This window comes from Platalea leucorodia, assembly GCF_965183815.1.
Source record: "Platalea leucorodia genome assembly, chromosome: 5".
Lineage (NCBI taxonomy): Eukaryota > Metazoa > Chordata > Aves > Pelecaniformes > Threskiornithidae > Platalea > Platalea leucorodia.
Genome location: NC_138827.1, coordinates 5037862 through 5055155, shown reverse-complemented (window position 1 = coordinate 5055155; position 17294 = coordinate 5037862). Strand labels below are relative to the sequence as shown.

Sequence of the window (17294 nt, the reverse complement as noted above, 5' to 3'; positions counted from 1 at the left end):
TGGTACATTACTTTCACATATAGGATTTTTTTTCTTATTGGATGTTAAGATCTGGTTAATTGTTATTGAAGGCACAGATCCCCGGGGCTTTCTGAAGCCACATTATGAACGTCAAGCTGGAACGGAGATTTTCTTAGGGCAACAGTGTTGTTAAAGTACTGTGGGGCAATCGCAGGTAACAGTGGTTTAAGAAGCTAACTGCTCTCTAAGGTGAGCTATTCCTAATCTACTTCAATGCAGATAGGTAGGGCAACTCAAAACAGTCTTGGTGTCTGACAGAGTGGGATAACTCAGCCTTTGGCTAAGGCAAGGAGGTGGTGGGTTCTACCTTCCCTTCCACAAGATACTCTAATTTTCTCAGCAGCACTTCTTTGTGACCATTCCTGTTCAAATTCAGCCCGCTTGTGCAAGATGATCAGACTGAATCTCAGTTCAGACAAGGCCTTGTCACTCTCCCATGCAGCGGCATTACTGCTTGCTTAGCTCCACCAGCTGCACCTTGGTTGATACTTTGAAGATCACGTTATTCTTCTTCTGTGACTACTTGTGTGTGAACCACTTCTCCCGTGACTAGCTAATACACTTAACAACTTTCTTCTTCACCTTCTGCACCGAGCACTCACCTTTTAGATTACAAAAATGATGGAAAAAAGCAACTTCTTATTCAGAGTGAACTGAAGTTATGTGAGATTTGGTGCAAGAATGGAGTTACCCTACTGGAAAGGAAACCTATGAGGAGTCTGCACTCTCGCTGGATAACCTGCAGTAATGCCCCAGAAATTTGTATTTATCTTTTTAAATTTCCCTATTATTTACAAAAGTGGTCAAAGATAGCCAATTTTCATTTGCACACACAGGACTCCAAGACCACGTACATGTTCATATCTCCCTCAATGAGCAAGGAACTCCATTTAAGGAGATGACTACCTCATACACTGCTTTGCCCCAGGTTCCAGCAGTTACCTGCTCCCGTGCTTTACAGGGCAGGATTTATAGCTCAGCAAGGTTAGAGAACCCCCAGTAGCACTTCAATCTGAAATAAACCCAGAACTTTTCCCATGCCAAGAAAACTGTTAGTCAAAGACTTGTCCCCAACAATCAAACATAAATATATCTAAATTCTACCATAAACTTGTAGCTACACAAGCTGCTTTTAGCTCCTCCTAAAGAGAAGACTACTCTTATGCTTTGGGATTTAGAAAGGTGGGGGAAACGGGACTCAAGCCCTTGCAGGAATTCTTTCCTCTTGCAGAAAGCTAGGTAAAATCATTTTTTAGATGTTTGTATTTCTTGCAATACAGATTAACTCGTATCAAATGAGGACTTGTACAATAACTAAAAGAGTCTTACGTGGAATCAGATTCAGCATTGCATTGAAGGAAGAATCCTACGCTTTTTTGGTGTGGTCTGTCCGGGTAGAGTCGTGGCATAACCATGATCTTCCATGGCAAATTCCGTACAAAGCAGGGAGGACTGAGAACTGACTCGCTCAATCTGTTGAAGCGTTCGACTGTAAACTGAAATGTTGCTTCTGATCGCCAACTTGTATCTGTAAGACACACACACAAAATTATTTGAAAAACCTGATGCTCTTCAAAGGGTCATTTTCAAATATCATGCAACATGAGCATGTTTTATGTAGCAGGATACTGGAAGCAACCAAACCAAAACCCAAACCCAGAGAGACATTGAACTCCTTAGCAACTGAAGTTTCAACTTTTTCATTTTGAAAAACACTGCAACACCATTCAGGAAGACAGCACTGAAAGAAACGCATTTTGTACGCTATTTTCTTAAATAATTCTTTAGTACTAGAATTCGCTACCACTCAAGTTTCTTCTAAAGCAGCAGGTACAGCAGGACAGAGACATCAAATGCTTTACAACATAAATCACAGCCCACTCTCTCTTCTATGTTGTGTAGCATCTTCACAGCCCAGTTTAACTTAGCCGCTTGCATGAACCAAGATGTGCAAAGGATTTTCACAATCTGTTCAACTGCCCTATTGATACCAAGTCACCATTTAGTTGTTTTCTGCTTGCAGCAGTATCTTTTCAAAACAGATGAACCCCCTGGTTGGTTCTTGGGTTGTTTGTTTTTTTTTTTTTAAAAAATCTCATACCAGTTTGCTGAAGAATAGCTCAAGAATAGGGTCTTGTATTCTTTGCGACATGTGAAAATTTTAGAGAGTTTTAGTGGTCTAAAACAAAGTTAAATGAGACACTTTTTTTAATAGCTTATTTTGACACACACAATTAAACTAATTTGCCTTCTTCCCACATCCCCAGTTCTTCATATACCACAATCTGTTCTGCTTCTGTTGTACACAGCTATAACAGGGTGCTGGAGACTGCGACAGCTTCGGGAAGACACAAGACTGGGCTCTCTTTATTGTGCCGTGCCTCAGATTGCACACAGGGAAGGAAAACCTGCAACTTATCCCAACAATTTTACAGGGCAGGAACAAAGTACAGAGTATGCACAAGGCACTCCCCTCCTTTTCCATGGTTCCAACTTAACACGTGTGTAACATGGAGAGATTTGCTACTGGGTGTAAGGAGGTTTGAGCAGCGTACAAGGCAGCAGACAGCATCCATGGGCAGACGGCTACTCTCACACCACCCGTGGGTGATGCAGAACTGAAGCAGACGTGTCACGCGTGCAGTGACACCCAAAACCAAAAGTACTGAGGTACAACGACAGCAAGCCAGAAATTGGATCATGAAATTATGTGACAAGGCGCACATATATAACAAATGTATTACTTCTGTACGTGCAAAGCAGTCGTTCACTCAGAAAGCTTTGCACGGCACCAGAGACAGTGCTGAATGACTTTTTTTAAAAACCGAGTGAGTCCTGGTTGCTACCTGACTTAAAAACTTACTCTCTTGATTATAACATGCAACATGTAAAGATCATACACGTCAATACAGAAAATGAACAAGTTATGTCCGCAACTGGCGGGGAGCTTTGACAGATTTCATGCTTCTCCCTTGCAAAACGGTTCTCTTTTCAAGCAGTTGTCCTACTTCTGATATTGATCTTGGCAACACAGTTCATCTTATTTGTATGTATGGCCTGACAGCCCTAAGCATTCCCAATTATCTCTTGAAAGTAATAGTACTACAGCAGAAACCAGCTTCCCCTCTCCTCTAGACCCGCAACGACCTTCGCGTTACACTGTGCCGTCAGCTTCCTCAGTAACAGGAGAGTTCAAAGGATTGTTCTCTCCTTTTTCCCTACGTGTAAATGTAGCTAACCAGTAGTCTATCACCTACTCAAAAGCTGTTCCCTACCCATTTTACCTACTCGCTGCCTGTTGACAGAGTAGAGAGCTGGTATTCTATGACCAAGAGTCAGACAGGCTGCAGCCAAAGGAGCTGTACGCTCTCAAACTTGATTCAAAGGCAAAATCAAAGAAATCTGTGACACAGTTAACAATTTAGAAATCAGTCTTGCAACACGTGTATCTCAAACCAGCTCGAGAACACCTCCCTATTCAGGATCAAGATCAGTACTTCTGGGCTTAGTCTAAGCTTCCAAAAAATGAGCCAACCGAGTTTGCTTTCTGCCTCCTTTGATGCAGCTTTCAGAGCACTTCAGCACAAGGATGCAGCAGCGCTGCTACGGCGTCAGCTAAAAAAGGCAGCCCACGCAGCATCTGCAGATGCTTCAGAGAAAGTTTGCTTATATTTCTTGATTTCTTTTCAGGAAAGCCTGTGCATGAGAGCTCACCAGGGAAGGGTCCTCTTCTCAGTAAAATATTTGAGCAATCACTAGTAACTTCTCCACAAAAATGCAGCCTCATACCAAAGGTCAACCCTAAAATAGAAGTTTCTTTAAAAATACTAAACACAACCCCCTGAAGTAACAACCTTCCTTTCCTTCCAGAAAGCCCATATTTTTAGCAAGCATGATTGATTAAAACAGGAATTATATTGAAAAGCAAAGTTTAAATAGTAAGTGTGATGAGTATTCTGAGCACATAGAAATAAAACCTTTTTTCCCCATCACAAACATGTCCACCAGTTTCCAATAAAAGACTTCAATTGGCAGCAGGATAATTTGGTAGTGACTGGCAAGTAAGAGTATAAATCCCTGAACTACAAACACGACATATGATCCTGAACATGCTGGATAAAAAGAACAGAGCCAGCTGACAATGCTTGGAGAAATTACATGCAACGGATTATAGTTGCTATGTGGAAAAGATTTTTTCACTGATGAGATGAATGTCACATTTAGCACCTTGATACAACAAAGATCCTTCAAATCAGAGATCCAAATACAGAACATGATCCATTTTAAGACTGAAGCACATATTTAAGTGTTTATACCTTTGAGAAAAGCAGATTTCTTTATTCTCTTAGTAAATGTTGCTACCTTTAAAGTACATGGAGGTTATTAAAATATTCTGAACCTGAATTATTAATGGAGAAACTGGCTGAATATTCTATGAATATTTTAATAATGATCCAAATACAGCATGCAGTACTAGCATATGGCTAAGACTGATGCTTCTGAAAGCCTCCTAGCCTCTGCAATTCTTCACAGAAATAAGACTTCAGCAGGTAATTGCAAAGCTGTGAGTTTATGTTTAGCTAGAGACCTTCTGTTTGAACTTTGACTTCTAAGGGAATTTATTCTATGTGCTGTTTCGAATAGCAATGCACTAGCAAACAAAATTTGATCAGAACCTTGTTTTTATTATTTTTTATTTGCAGAAGCTGCTATTCCAGCTCACAAAGCTTGCTTCATTGAGTCATTCTCTGTACAAAGCATGGCACATTCTTTCAGCTGGTTCTTCTTAATTACTAAGACAGCTACAACAGGTTCTAGTGAAACCACTTGGGAGAACAAAGCCTTATCTGCAAGTCCTGTTGGTGGTCCACTGCTGCCCCCATTACGTGTTCTTCACAACGCCTGCCGTTAGTTGCCTAGCAAAGGGGATGAGAGCTGCACTTTTTTCTCATCTTATCAGTCCTTTCTTTTTGTGCTAAGCAGAAAGAACAAAATCACCTCAAAAGTTTCTTGAACTCAGAACTTCACCAGAAAGCTGGTTTCTATGATCCAGCTGGAAGCATCAACCTTTTATCCTGCTCTTCACTTCTTTCGCAGGAACCATTAAACTCAATGTTTTCGCTGAAGAGATATCTAAATTCTCTTCATGCATTCTTTATCAGCTCAGATTGATCCCACTTGATATGAACAGCAGCAATGGAAAACAGCATGTTTATCAAAGAGGCCAACGTCTCCCTCCGTTTTTCCTTATCTTGTGGATCTCCAAGCTGTCCATTACACATGTACACCATGCTGCAAACCAGGATAGCAAGAGAACAAACAGCAAGGGAGCAATTGCACTGATGTGTAAATCATACAACAGCAAGCAACTAATCTGATTTACAAGACTTGGAAAAGAGGCATCATCCACTTAAGTGATGCAAGTCTTCAGGAATGTTTTTACAATTATAATATTTTGCAATAACACTATTTTCTATCTGTGTCAATGCAGAGCTATCACAGCACCAAGATGTAGCCAGACACTCCTTATTCAAATATGATAATGAGGAACTATTAGAGTATTGCTTAATAATCCCATTTTAACCCTGAAAGATGTCCCACAGCAGGGTGGACCAAAGCTCCTGACCATACTGAAAGTCCACAAAGACAGTATTACTACCACAAACACAGAAGCTTTCACAACCCTTACAACCCTTTTGCGAAATACCTTCAGATACTTCTTCTCCCTGCCACACTTCCATACCCAGTTCTCTAGCACCAGTCAAATATTCGGTAAATGACAGAAACTGTTTTACAGCAGCCTTTTAGTTAAAAAGTCAATGTTCTTCTGAATGAAGAGGTGTACACCTGATCACTCGGCATCCTCGATAGGGCCTGGCGAGGGCCTTTCATCAGCTGCTTCTGCACCTTAAGTCCCTTTTGCTTAATTTGTGCACGTATATACAGAACAACTTCTGGACAATTTTTTGTACTAATTGACCAATGTGTTATCTACTGGCTATATTGATAGCAAACACCATCAGGCTTTCTACCTGTAAATATCATTACTGCAAACAGAAGTTCAACAGAGCTGTCCTTGCTAGTCGGTGTCAACCCACATGATCTTCTCTTGCCACCCTCCAAATATCATGGCCCAACAAAGACATTTAACATCTTTTGTAACAGGGAACTTGATTTTGATAAGAACAGAATTCCCTATTTCAGTCTCAGCTAGTTACTCGGAGCAAGAAATCAAAGCCCCCTGAATGAGATCAGGCAATCGGACAAAAAAGATTCATAGGCTAAGCAGACCTCATTTTTACTTTATTCTGAGAATCTGATCACAGGAAACTATCTTCGCCAACGATACAGAGGCAATTCAACCATGAGATGCTTTTGTCCTGAATTTAAACCATATTCTCTTCATGGAACATTACTATTTTCTATCAGTATTCTATGTTCCTTGAATACATGAAAGTAAGCACTTTTTTGACCTTTAACCTCAAACTTTGACTTATCTCAAACAAAAATCACTCAATGTTTTGCACAAATCTAAATAAATGTTTAAGCCTAGTCCTGAATGCACTCTCACAAGACAGCACGAAATAAGGAATCAGAGGGGAACAAATCCCACTCATATTTTGTCTCTCTTCTCCCAATTCAATTTCATTTGGTTCTTTAAAATAAGAGCAGTCCCTCTCCGTCCTCTCCTAAGAAAAGAAATATCATTGTACATTTTCCTCACTACACAAAATAACAGATTTAAGCGATTTACAAACTCACTGTCTTTCTTTAAGAAAGAAAGACACATCTCCTTAAAAATTATTTGATCTTCTGTAACAAACCGTACACCCTTACTTTCATTTAATAGACCAAAAAAAAAGAAAGACTTCAAAAACACGTCCCCTTTTATTAACAGGACATCAGTACATACTTCTTCCTTTGCATTTGCAAGTAAAGGGGCATCAGAGTTGGGGGGGCAAATGTTCCTCAACAGAAGAGTTACCACTGACGTGGGTACAGAGACAAAAACTGATCACAGCTGCCACCTGACAACAGAGTAGGACAGAGAAGGATTCTAAATGTCCTGAACGAATTGTGTAACTGACAAAATTACTATTCAGCAAAGCACCAGCTGCAGTACGTTTAAAGGGACGTATCACAAAAATGTAACAATGGACAGTAGCACTTTCAGCACTTCTTAAATGAGCACCTAGAAAGAGTATGAGAAAAAAAACCCAAGCCTTCAGACGCCTAATCCTATTGTATAGCTATGTTAAAAGGATGCCTATACAGAAAACCAGCAGTCATAACTACAGAGGGTTTCATTTTTTTAATGAGCTGCAGTTCAGAGGACACAGGTAAGACATGGACCATTTTGTCCTCAAAAACCATAAAAATGAAGAAGGCGACAAACCACAAGTTTTTTATCAAATATTTACTTACCATCTTCCATGTCTTCTTCAGTGTTGTTATGTCCGTCAGCCATTGCTACATTCCCATTAATGACAGGATTTTGAGTAATTCTTGGAGGATCATCTGTATCTCCAGCTAACACAGAAAGAAAATATAAACATTAATCAGCTATATTAACATTTCTGTCTCAGGTAGTGCTTATAGGACACAAATGGCACACTTTTGTGCAAGACAGTATCTACTTAAATTACAGCACAACAATTGTACTGGCATGCGTCTAACTAAAATTCCTCAAAGAGCTGAATACTTATGGATGAAGCAAAAAGTCTGCATTAATGCAGAATACGAATATGACAAACATAAATTGATTCTTAAGTTTCCAAATGGCCTCCCAGTCAGCATCTCATAATCAAGTCTCAAAAACAAACTTTTAAATTACCTTTTCTGATATTCCATATTTTTATAGAGACACAAGTTTCTAATAGCAGACTTTCTAAATTAACAATTTACTTTAAGATTTCTTCGATGTTACTGCTTTTTAAAAAAACCCTAAACATTTAATCAAACATAACAGTAAGATTTAAATCTTACTTGGGAAAAATTGGAAAGGAAATCCTTTATCATCTCAGGAACATTTTAGAGGTAACATTTCCCCGTTTATAAACACCATTGCTATTAAGTTTTGCTACAGTAACTGTTTAAAACCTATGTAAACACAATTAAAACAAGAGATATGAAACAACACCATGAGCTAAACCCCCACTATTTTAAAGATGCATTGCTTTGATTGAACAAGCATCTTCCCGATTTATCCAACAACTGAACAACGCCTCCTTCCACCGCTTGCGCATCAAAAGCTGATGGATCATTTCAGCACGATTACAGGGAAGCAGATATATTCTTGAATAAACTGTTTGTAAAACCTACAACCGCTTGCAACCATCTCAGGGACGAGCACTACTTAAAAGAAACTCTTTAAAGAGTGTCTGATGAAGTTTCTCTTTGACATACCAGCCCTGCTATTACCTTGTATATGCTACCACACCACGGAACCCCCAAAGCCGCCGAGTTCTGTAAGGAGGGCCGGTTTTGCCCCCCAAAGCCGCACCCGAGTTACCGACTGGCCGGTCCCCCAGCAGGCAGCCGCTCCCGCGGCGCCCGGCCCCTCAGCACCCTGGACAGCGCCGCCCGCGCCTCCCGGCGGGGCCGGCCCGGGCCCGGGCCCCACCCGCGTTCGTGCCCCCGCCGGCCCGCGTGGGGCCGCCGGCCGCTACCAACCAACCAACCAACCCACCCACCCGCCCGCCCAGGCGCTCGCCGCCTGTCCGAACGCAGCGGCGTTTCCCTCGTTCGAGACGGACAGACTGCGGCAACCACTGCCTGATACCCACTGGAGTCTTTTAAAAGCCAGGGCAGTAAGGCCGGGGCTCCGGCGAGCCACGCGAGGAGGGAAGCAGGGCCAGCCACCAGTTGCTTCCCAGCCCTCCCTCTCCTCAAGGTGTGCGCAACGTGCTTCTGCAGCCTCACTCGCGGCACGCAGGAAAAGACACTGTCGCGGCCGGCATTCCTATTCTGATTACTCACTCTTGTAGTAAATCCACAGAACTGACAACCTCTGCACTGAGCACGGACAGAAACAGATCAGGTCAGAGACTTGCTTCTGGATTAGAGCTACAAGAGATCACAAACTTAACGCTCAAACACAGCTTTCAGAAGCTTACTAGGATGCAGCAAACCTCACTGAGGCATGAGTGAAATGTATATGCTGAAACATACAGTATGCAGCACCCACAATAAAGTGCGCGCCTTTCTCATTTCTCATTATTCGTATGAAAGCAAAATCAAGTATGATGTAAAGTTTTGATTTTATTAGAAAAAGGTTTGCAGAAGACCGGCTCCTGAGCGATACAGCTGCAGAAGCCCCCACCAGCAGCTACCCGCACTGGCAAGGCTGTGGCGCAGTGGAACAAGTTAAAATACACAGAACTTCATTACAACAAAATTGGCGGGGGTACACAGGTTTGAACTGCTGCAACTCAAGAACAGGAAAAGTGACAAAAAAGAATAAGAAGGAAAGATGACTAAGTTTATTCCCACAGCTTGCCTTTTTTTTTTTTTTCCCCCTTTTTAATCTTTTGGCAGCATGGTGATAGTCTAAGAAGGAAGCTGTCCTCTGAGTCGCTTCTATCAGGAAGCATACAGCATGCCTACAGCAATGCAACAACTGCTTACGCTAAATTAAAAATAAAAGTAATAAAAAATCCTTGCATTAAAGTCATCATCAAGGCAACTTAGTATCTAGAAACAAACTGAAGCGAACACCTGAGGAACAGTCAGTTCTTCACTAAAAGCTCATCCAAAATATTCTTTTAACAGAGAATTTACATGTTGATAACCGTATTTTATGGGGAAAGAACTGTCCTTAACTAATAAAATAAAGAGCTATGAGACGCTGCTCTACATTCCTCAAAAGAATGAATGGTTAGCAGAGGGGAAGGAGAAAATGCAGAAGAGATCATAGCAAAAGCAATCAACTTGAAAGATAAACAGAGGCAGCTTCTGAGAGATACTATTTTGTGATAAGATAAACTGAATCATGGTGTATGCCACTGCTGTTTCTTCTGACATCTACTGACACCCATTTTGTAACACAGCTTTCAGGTATGGAACCCAGATAACACCAGTGAATGTTTTTGGCTTCTGTAAATAAAGGAAAATTTTGACTTTTAACAAAATTCAACTACTACAGTAAATACTTTGCACAAACAAAACACAGTCCTTTTTCAACAGATACTAGCAAGCAGTATGACAAAATTTATTTTCAACTGTAGCATTGAAAACCAGTAATTTATGTTTTCCTCTGTTGTCCTTAAGAGCTCATAGGAAAGAACTGTCAAATCATACCAAGACTTAATTAAGAAACATGTTTTCCTTTGCCTCAAGCAGAACGGTGCCAAAGACTTATTCAAATTATACAATACAGGATTAAGAAAAAATACCTGTCCATACTGGCCAGGAAAACCTTCCTACCAAACACACTACTTAATACACTGCTGTCTTTAATGCAGCTTAAACCACAGTGTGTCAACGTCACCCCGCTCATGTCATCTGTCCGTTCCTAGACCAGAATACCCAGTTTCAATCGTACCCCTGGAATAAACTAAAGATGCAATCTATTAATCAACCAAAAGTTAACATAAACCACATAAATTAAGAAAGTATTACAACAAAGCATGAGGTGACCTTATGAATAGGGACTGTTTTTCTCTGCAGGTTGGAGATTAAGCCACCTTCCAAGAAGAGGCATTTCAGATATTAGTGAGTTTGAGAAAACCAAGAGCTTTCACTTATTTACTGAAAGATCACGAATGATGAAATGAAATCAAGTCTAAAAATTGACGTATGCAACTGGAAAGAAACTGGAGCATGACAATACAGCTTGGGCAGTTAGTAAGAAGTGTCAGTCACCTTACACAGACAAATTACTGGATCGTACGTAAGTGGCTCTGCAGGTGCACACTTCTCATCGCTCATTAAGTAAGTCTGTCACTGCAGTGCTGAGATGAAAGCCAGAAAGCAAAATGGTTATTGCAATTGATGCTAAGGGGAAGGAAAGAAAAAAAAACACAAAACAAAACCACACAAAACAAACAAAAAACCAAACATGACAACCTTGCCATGGGATGCCAGACCTTACAGAAAGTATTTAAAACAAACAAACAAACAAACAAACAAAAAAAAACCAAAAAACAAAAAACACCCCACCTCCTTGATATGGACTATGACATCAACATTATCATACTCAAATACTCACACTGTTAAGTAATCAGAACAAAAATAGCACCAATGATTAAAAAAGACTGTACTGAAACAAAGCTGTTCGGATGGATTCAGCTCGTTTAATAAGATGAACTCCATGTCTTTGAAAGATACAGTGCTCTCTTGTTCTACTGTTCACAATAATTCAAATCTACAGGGAAGGAATCTCGAAGTTTGCTATATTTTTTTTCCTATTAATGAGAAAGCAGAGAAGATTTTGTCAAGATCACGTGGCTTTTGGCACAACCCAAGTCCTGTTATAAGACAGGAGTATTGCAGAATTTCCTCTCTCCCCCAGAGGTAGGATACATTGCTCAGCAGCAAACACGTGCTTGCAGTCACACGTGGACAAAAGCTACAGAATGACTCCACTATCGCAGCAATTAAATTACGGTAGAATACTGCTACTAGTTTAACAATGATGACAGCGAGCTACTAACTTCATAGCTTTCAGTCATGACTCATATCACACCAAGTATTCAAATTTTGAAAGATTATCTATGGTTGTCATTAGCTTTTGGATGTGGCAGCCACAGAGGAGAAACTGAAGTAGTCTCTCCAGCAGGTTATGAAACATTTCTGTTTCCTTTTGAGGTTGAAGAGACCGCAACGGAGGAGTAATAGTGATACTAAAAACTTGCCTACAATTATCACGTACAACTGCCTCACGACGGAAATCACTAGTACTGAGGACTTTGACATGTCACTACAGCCGGTTTGCACAGACCTCCATGAAGAACTGCCACAGCTATCCCAGAAACGACGAGGGAGTTGCCCTAACGGTAGCATTAGCGGGCTGAAGAGAAGTCAGTCACTGCTGGCAGCAGCTTGAAGACTTTGACACTACAGACTTCATAGCCAGGGTTCTGCCTTTGGGGGGGGGGGCCGAAAACACAAGACTTTCCCCCTTGCTGCTGGACTACATGGACATTCTAGACTCAAAGCCTTTATAAACGAAGTTTTTAAAAGGTCTTTTAATACTTTTTTTAAAAACATAAATAGAACTGTATGTACAGATATGATAAATTGGGGGGGTGAATTCCAATGGATGCATCAAGCTGCAGTAAACACTGAGAAAAGGGACTTAGTGAGCAAAAATATAAGGTGGTAGGAGATAAGAATAAAGTCAGGCTATGTAAATCCCACTGAAAAATGCGCAAAGTCAGCCTTGTAGCAGTCAAATTACATCAGCACCAAAGGATATCAATTGCATGCTGAACACACAGCCCAGGTCCAGCTTTGCACCTCAGCGTCAGGACTCTCTGGACCGCTTGAAAGCGGAGGAACCTGTAACCCCCCTCTGGGACAGCCCCGCCGAGCCGCCAGTCCTCAGCGCTCGCTGCGTAACTCCTCTTCAACTGTGGAACATACTATAAACTCTTTAAAAAAGAGTTTTAAAAATAAATATTTTAAAATGTATCAGGCAGTATTTCAAATAAACCTCTGTAAAAGTTTGCTTCTTCAGTGCATAATGCAGAATGCCAGTTTCGCATGGATAATACCACACAAAAAAAATTATCACCATTGCTAGAAATTATCATGAAGAACATTCAACGATTTCAAGTGCTATATTAAATATCATCTCTTTTACCACCAAATTGACCTTTGCTATTGTAATAGTTGGGCAGCATATCAAAATACATAATTGAAAAATCCCTAAAGCAAGCAGTAAGCGCGGTGCTTTCTGAAGCAGTTACCGAACCGTGGTGGTGCAAAGAGGACACTGATGAGACTCATTCAGAAAACCTTAAAGCAAGGATATTACTCCTTGAAGGCAAGCAGGAAACTTAGAACAATGTGAAGATGATGAAGAATACCTGCCTTTAACTGGAAAAAACGATGTGAACAGGTTACTTCACAACTCTCTGTAGCACAGACTCCCCAACCCATGCCTGTAAGCAGGCTGCAGGTAGTCTATCGAACCAGCAGAACTGTTTTTTATGTGACTACACTAACAACTCAGGAGAAAACCTATGGGCACCAGCGACTTGCTTCTCTAAAAGTCTGGAAACCATTGCTATGAAAGCCAGATTAATAGGCATGAATTACTCCCAGGAGGCAGGGTTTAAAAATAAAAAAAAAAAAAAAAAACCAAAACAAAACCAAACCAAAACAAACCCAAAAAACAAAACAAAAACACACACACACACTAAAATTAGCTAAACAAGTTCCCAACTCTATGATCTGAATGAAATTAACTTACAATAGTCAATCTTTAAACAACCAGAAGCGTTCAAAGCAAAAATTTCCTCTCACTTGCTCTGGAAGAACTCAGCCTTTCAAAAATAAGAGAAACTATTTGGCCTCTAATCCCTACCTGCAGTTACAATACAAACACCACTTACTGCACAAAGGGACTCCGGAGAAAAGGAATTAAATGAGAAGTGTGCTACACAGTTTCATTTTTTAAAGTCAGTTCTAGGTTGCCGTAATGAAATTCTGAAGAAGCATCAACCAATTTCTGTAGTGTGCCTGCCTTTCAAAAGGCATCCAAAAATAAAGCAATCCACCTAAAACATTTTTAAAGGGTGAAACAGTAACAGAGATGGAGATTAGTTTGGCCAGCAGAATGGGAGGAGGAGAAAGGGAAGGACGTAATTCCCTAAGATCCTACAGACTGCTGTCAAGGTGCAGATAACTGCTGCCACAGATGTTTCCATGACTTGTAAAAAGAGTGTACTATGCATTTACAGCTAATAGTTAATTCTCACATTAGCAAAATGGTGGGTAATTTGCTTTTGTTTCATTTATTATTTTTATTCCTTCATGGTTCCCTTCTTCTTCATTACCTGAACCAGTGTCCAAAGGTTATCTAGCACTGTAAACCTCTAAACAAGAAAGCTATGAAGGACAATGACTAAGTCTTCAGGGGAAAAGGCTTCTAGAGAAGTATCAGGAGGCAAGAGGCAAGCTTACAGATTAAGAGAGAGAGGTGTTATGAGCATAGAAGTGAAATGACTTGCAGCTAGGGACGCAAGGTTTAAAGGTCTTCAATGCTTTCAAAATTTGCCTTAGCAAATTTAGAAAGAAAGAAAGGACATTTAGTTACTAAAGAGCAAGTAGTCAACATTAGAACTTAAAGAAAAATAGAAACAGTATTATACGGAAGTCTCTTACCCTCTAATTGTCATCTGAAACAAATAATTATTGCATTATTGACTGTGAATTGCAAATCCCCCACAGAAGGAGATGATGCTACACAAGACAGTAAATGAAGAAGAAAACATTACTGGGATGGGACAACTTCCTGGAAGCAGACTCATCATCTCTGCCATGCCTACAAAATATTTAGCAATGACTAGACAGACAGTAACACCGCAGCCAGCACTTATTACGCTGATCAATCATTATACTGCTGTTGCCTTGTATTCCTATCGTTATGTCTGCCTGTCCAAAGAGAACATTTTGACAAAAGAGGATGGCCAGACGGGTTTTAAATTGTGCCAATGTACCTAATGACTCAAAAAAAAAATTGATTGTATTAATAGGTTACATGACTATTCTAGTCGTAGATAAAACAAATAAGTTGTTACTCTAAGAAGCTCCTGAACACTAAACGACATGCATGAAAGATACCAGTCTGTAAGGTAAATAGTATCTGAAACTTCATCCTACTGAGAAACTTATCTTTACTTGAAAACAAAAGGGAGGTGCAATGTAAGTTTGTGGATCGAAAAATAGCTGAGAACAAATAGCCTACCCAGAACCTGCTCCATAAACTAGGCAATTTGCTGCAGCAACTCATTTATCTGCTTATCTTTGAAGAGAGAAGCTGTCTGAGGGCACTTTACAAAACAAAATTTCAAGTCTTAAAAATGTGATTAACTTCTTATAGACATGTATAAGCATTTAGGCTATTATCAATGCAATTACTCAGTGGATCAAAAGCTGCCATTTAAGAAGTCACCCCGAAAAATTTACTAAAACAAGCAGTGACTACATTACTGCCTGCTTTCAGCAGTTTAACTCATTGCTTTATGAATAATTCAGTGTTAAATGAAAGACTGCATGAACCAGAGTTCAGTTTGGACACTAACAACACACCTATAATTATCCAGCATATTTACAACTTTATGCTCTTGCTGAAGGAGTTTGTATAGACAGCCTTCTCATTTTAAGAAATATTTCATACACTTTTTAAGCTCCAGGCATTTATAACTTGGGGTAGACAGCAGCACCAGCATGAGTTTTTCTTCAGTCCAGTGATGTTATTTATCAGAAAGATACCAACCTGCCTGCCTCACTAACCTGGCTTTACCCATTCCACAGTGCCACAACCCCTTGGCAGTCATCAGGGCAAGCGAAGGTCTGCTGAAAAATCTTTCATAGTTCCTTTTTTCTTAGTCTGATGAGCTTTGTTAGCTTAGGTTGCACTTCTAGAAAACTATCAGATCAGGAAGAAAGGAAGGAAGACGACTGCTTCTGGCTCCCATGTAATACTCAAAAACCAGTAACTAGAACAGTTGACATGACAAATTATTTTCTTCCACGATAAGGAAAGGCTGAAACATCAGAAGTGTCACGACCTATTATGGCAACAGCTACTGGACTTGCACTACCTCCTCTTTACTGTATCTAGAGCAGCAAGGCTGTAGAAGCGACTACCCTAACTCGTCACGTCTTGTCTCTGCACATTCCAGAGATGGTAGCATGATTACATCTTTGCCGAAGACAAGGCACTCCGTCCCAACCTACTGGACACACCCTAAACAATGTGTTTTTCCAGTATCACACCCCTCTTTATGTTTTACTGCTTTACTGAGTAAGGGACTTATCTCTTGCAACAACAAACGCTAAGCTCTTCGGCAATCATCACTAGAAAGGCTGAAACACTACTCAAAGAAAAATGAACTTCTGACACAGGGAAGAAAAGGATACACTCTCAGCTGGAGCCAGGGCAGCCAAGCATCGCAGAGCGTTTGTGTTTATACATGACACCACGCTCAGCATGCTATAGCGCTGCCATCACATTCTTGGTGTTTTAAAAAAAGACAAATTAAATAGCAATTAAAATGAGTTTATTTGGATAATAATATGAGCACATCATGGGACTGGTGACTCTGCTCCCATCAGCCCCTCCCTCTTTTCTTGTGAAAGTATAGACAAGCATACACCTTCACCACCTGGACCAACGTAATTTTTAGTAGTCAGTCAGCTACATACGTTTTCAGAACTCACTTCTGTATCATTCTGGATGAGTACAGTCCACAGTTTCAGAAAGTTCAGGGGTATATCTATTAAAGTAAATACTATGACTGAATGCTTGCTATGTACTTAAGCAGCAAAAAGGTTTTGCAAGGTTAGCAGTAATATAAAATGTTGTCTTACTCTTTCTGAAAATTGGGTTAGTATGATTACATATACCACTTGCCCAAACTAGCTCTGAAGGTAGACTGCATGTGTAGTGACTTTGTTACAAAGTCAAAATATTATTCACCATTATTTCACATTCTGAAATTCTGTCTGAGAATGGATTCATACTTACAGCAGATGCTACTTGCACTGCTCACTCCTGAACTCAGTCCTGAAGTATACTGAGCTTCGTTCACACTACCAGTAGCACGGAAAGGGAGCATGAACGTATTAAATCTTTTTTTTCCTAATTCTGACATGATTTTTTAAACCGTTGAAACACCGTTGGTCTGTGCATGTTAGAGTTTAAATGCAAAAATAATTTCCTAGCAAACAACAAGAATGGGTAATAAAACTGATTTTGCACTGCAATTAATTTTACAGACACTAGGAGGAAAAAAAAAATTAACTTTTAACCTCATACCTTAATTTAGCCTCACACCTTAATTTACCTTTAAACAGGACAGATCACTCTGAGCTAGAGAAACTGTGCGATGTGCACATCAGAGGCCTCACACCTAGGATCTAACACCTTCAGCATTTCTTCCTGTTATTTTCAGTAATGCTTTTAAAGGTCTTCCTTTATCATTGGATTTGCTAGCATCGATCTTGTTTTACCTCTTCTTCCTTATGCTTTCTGCTGTGCGGAGAAACAGATAGGTATGTAAAGTACGTTCACAGGAATCTGACTTAGTGGTTACAGGTAA

The 17294-nt window shown here is 40.2% G+C and overlaps 1 protein-coding gene across 2 annotated transcripts in view; it reads right to left on the bottom strand.

The window, feature by feature from the left end:
- Window positions 1-17294, bottom strand: part of USP7 (ubiquitin specific peptidase 7) — a 77327-nt gene that overhangs the window by 37265 nt on the left and 22768 nt on the right. For both annotated transcript variants that reach the window (XM_082312776.1, XM_082312775.1), the window contains exons 2-3: window positions 7447-7551; window positions 1351-1549 (exon numbers count right to left, since the gene is read on the bottom strand). In XM_082312776.1, coding sequence (XP_082168902.1) covers window positions 1351-1549; window positions 7447-7551 — 304 coding nt within the window. The remainder of the gene's footprint in view (window positions 1-1350; window positions 1550-7446; window positions 7552-17294) is intronic.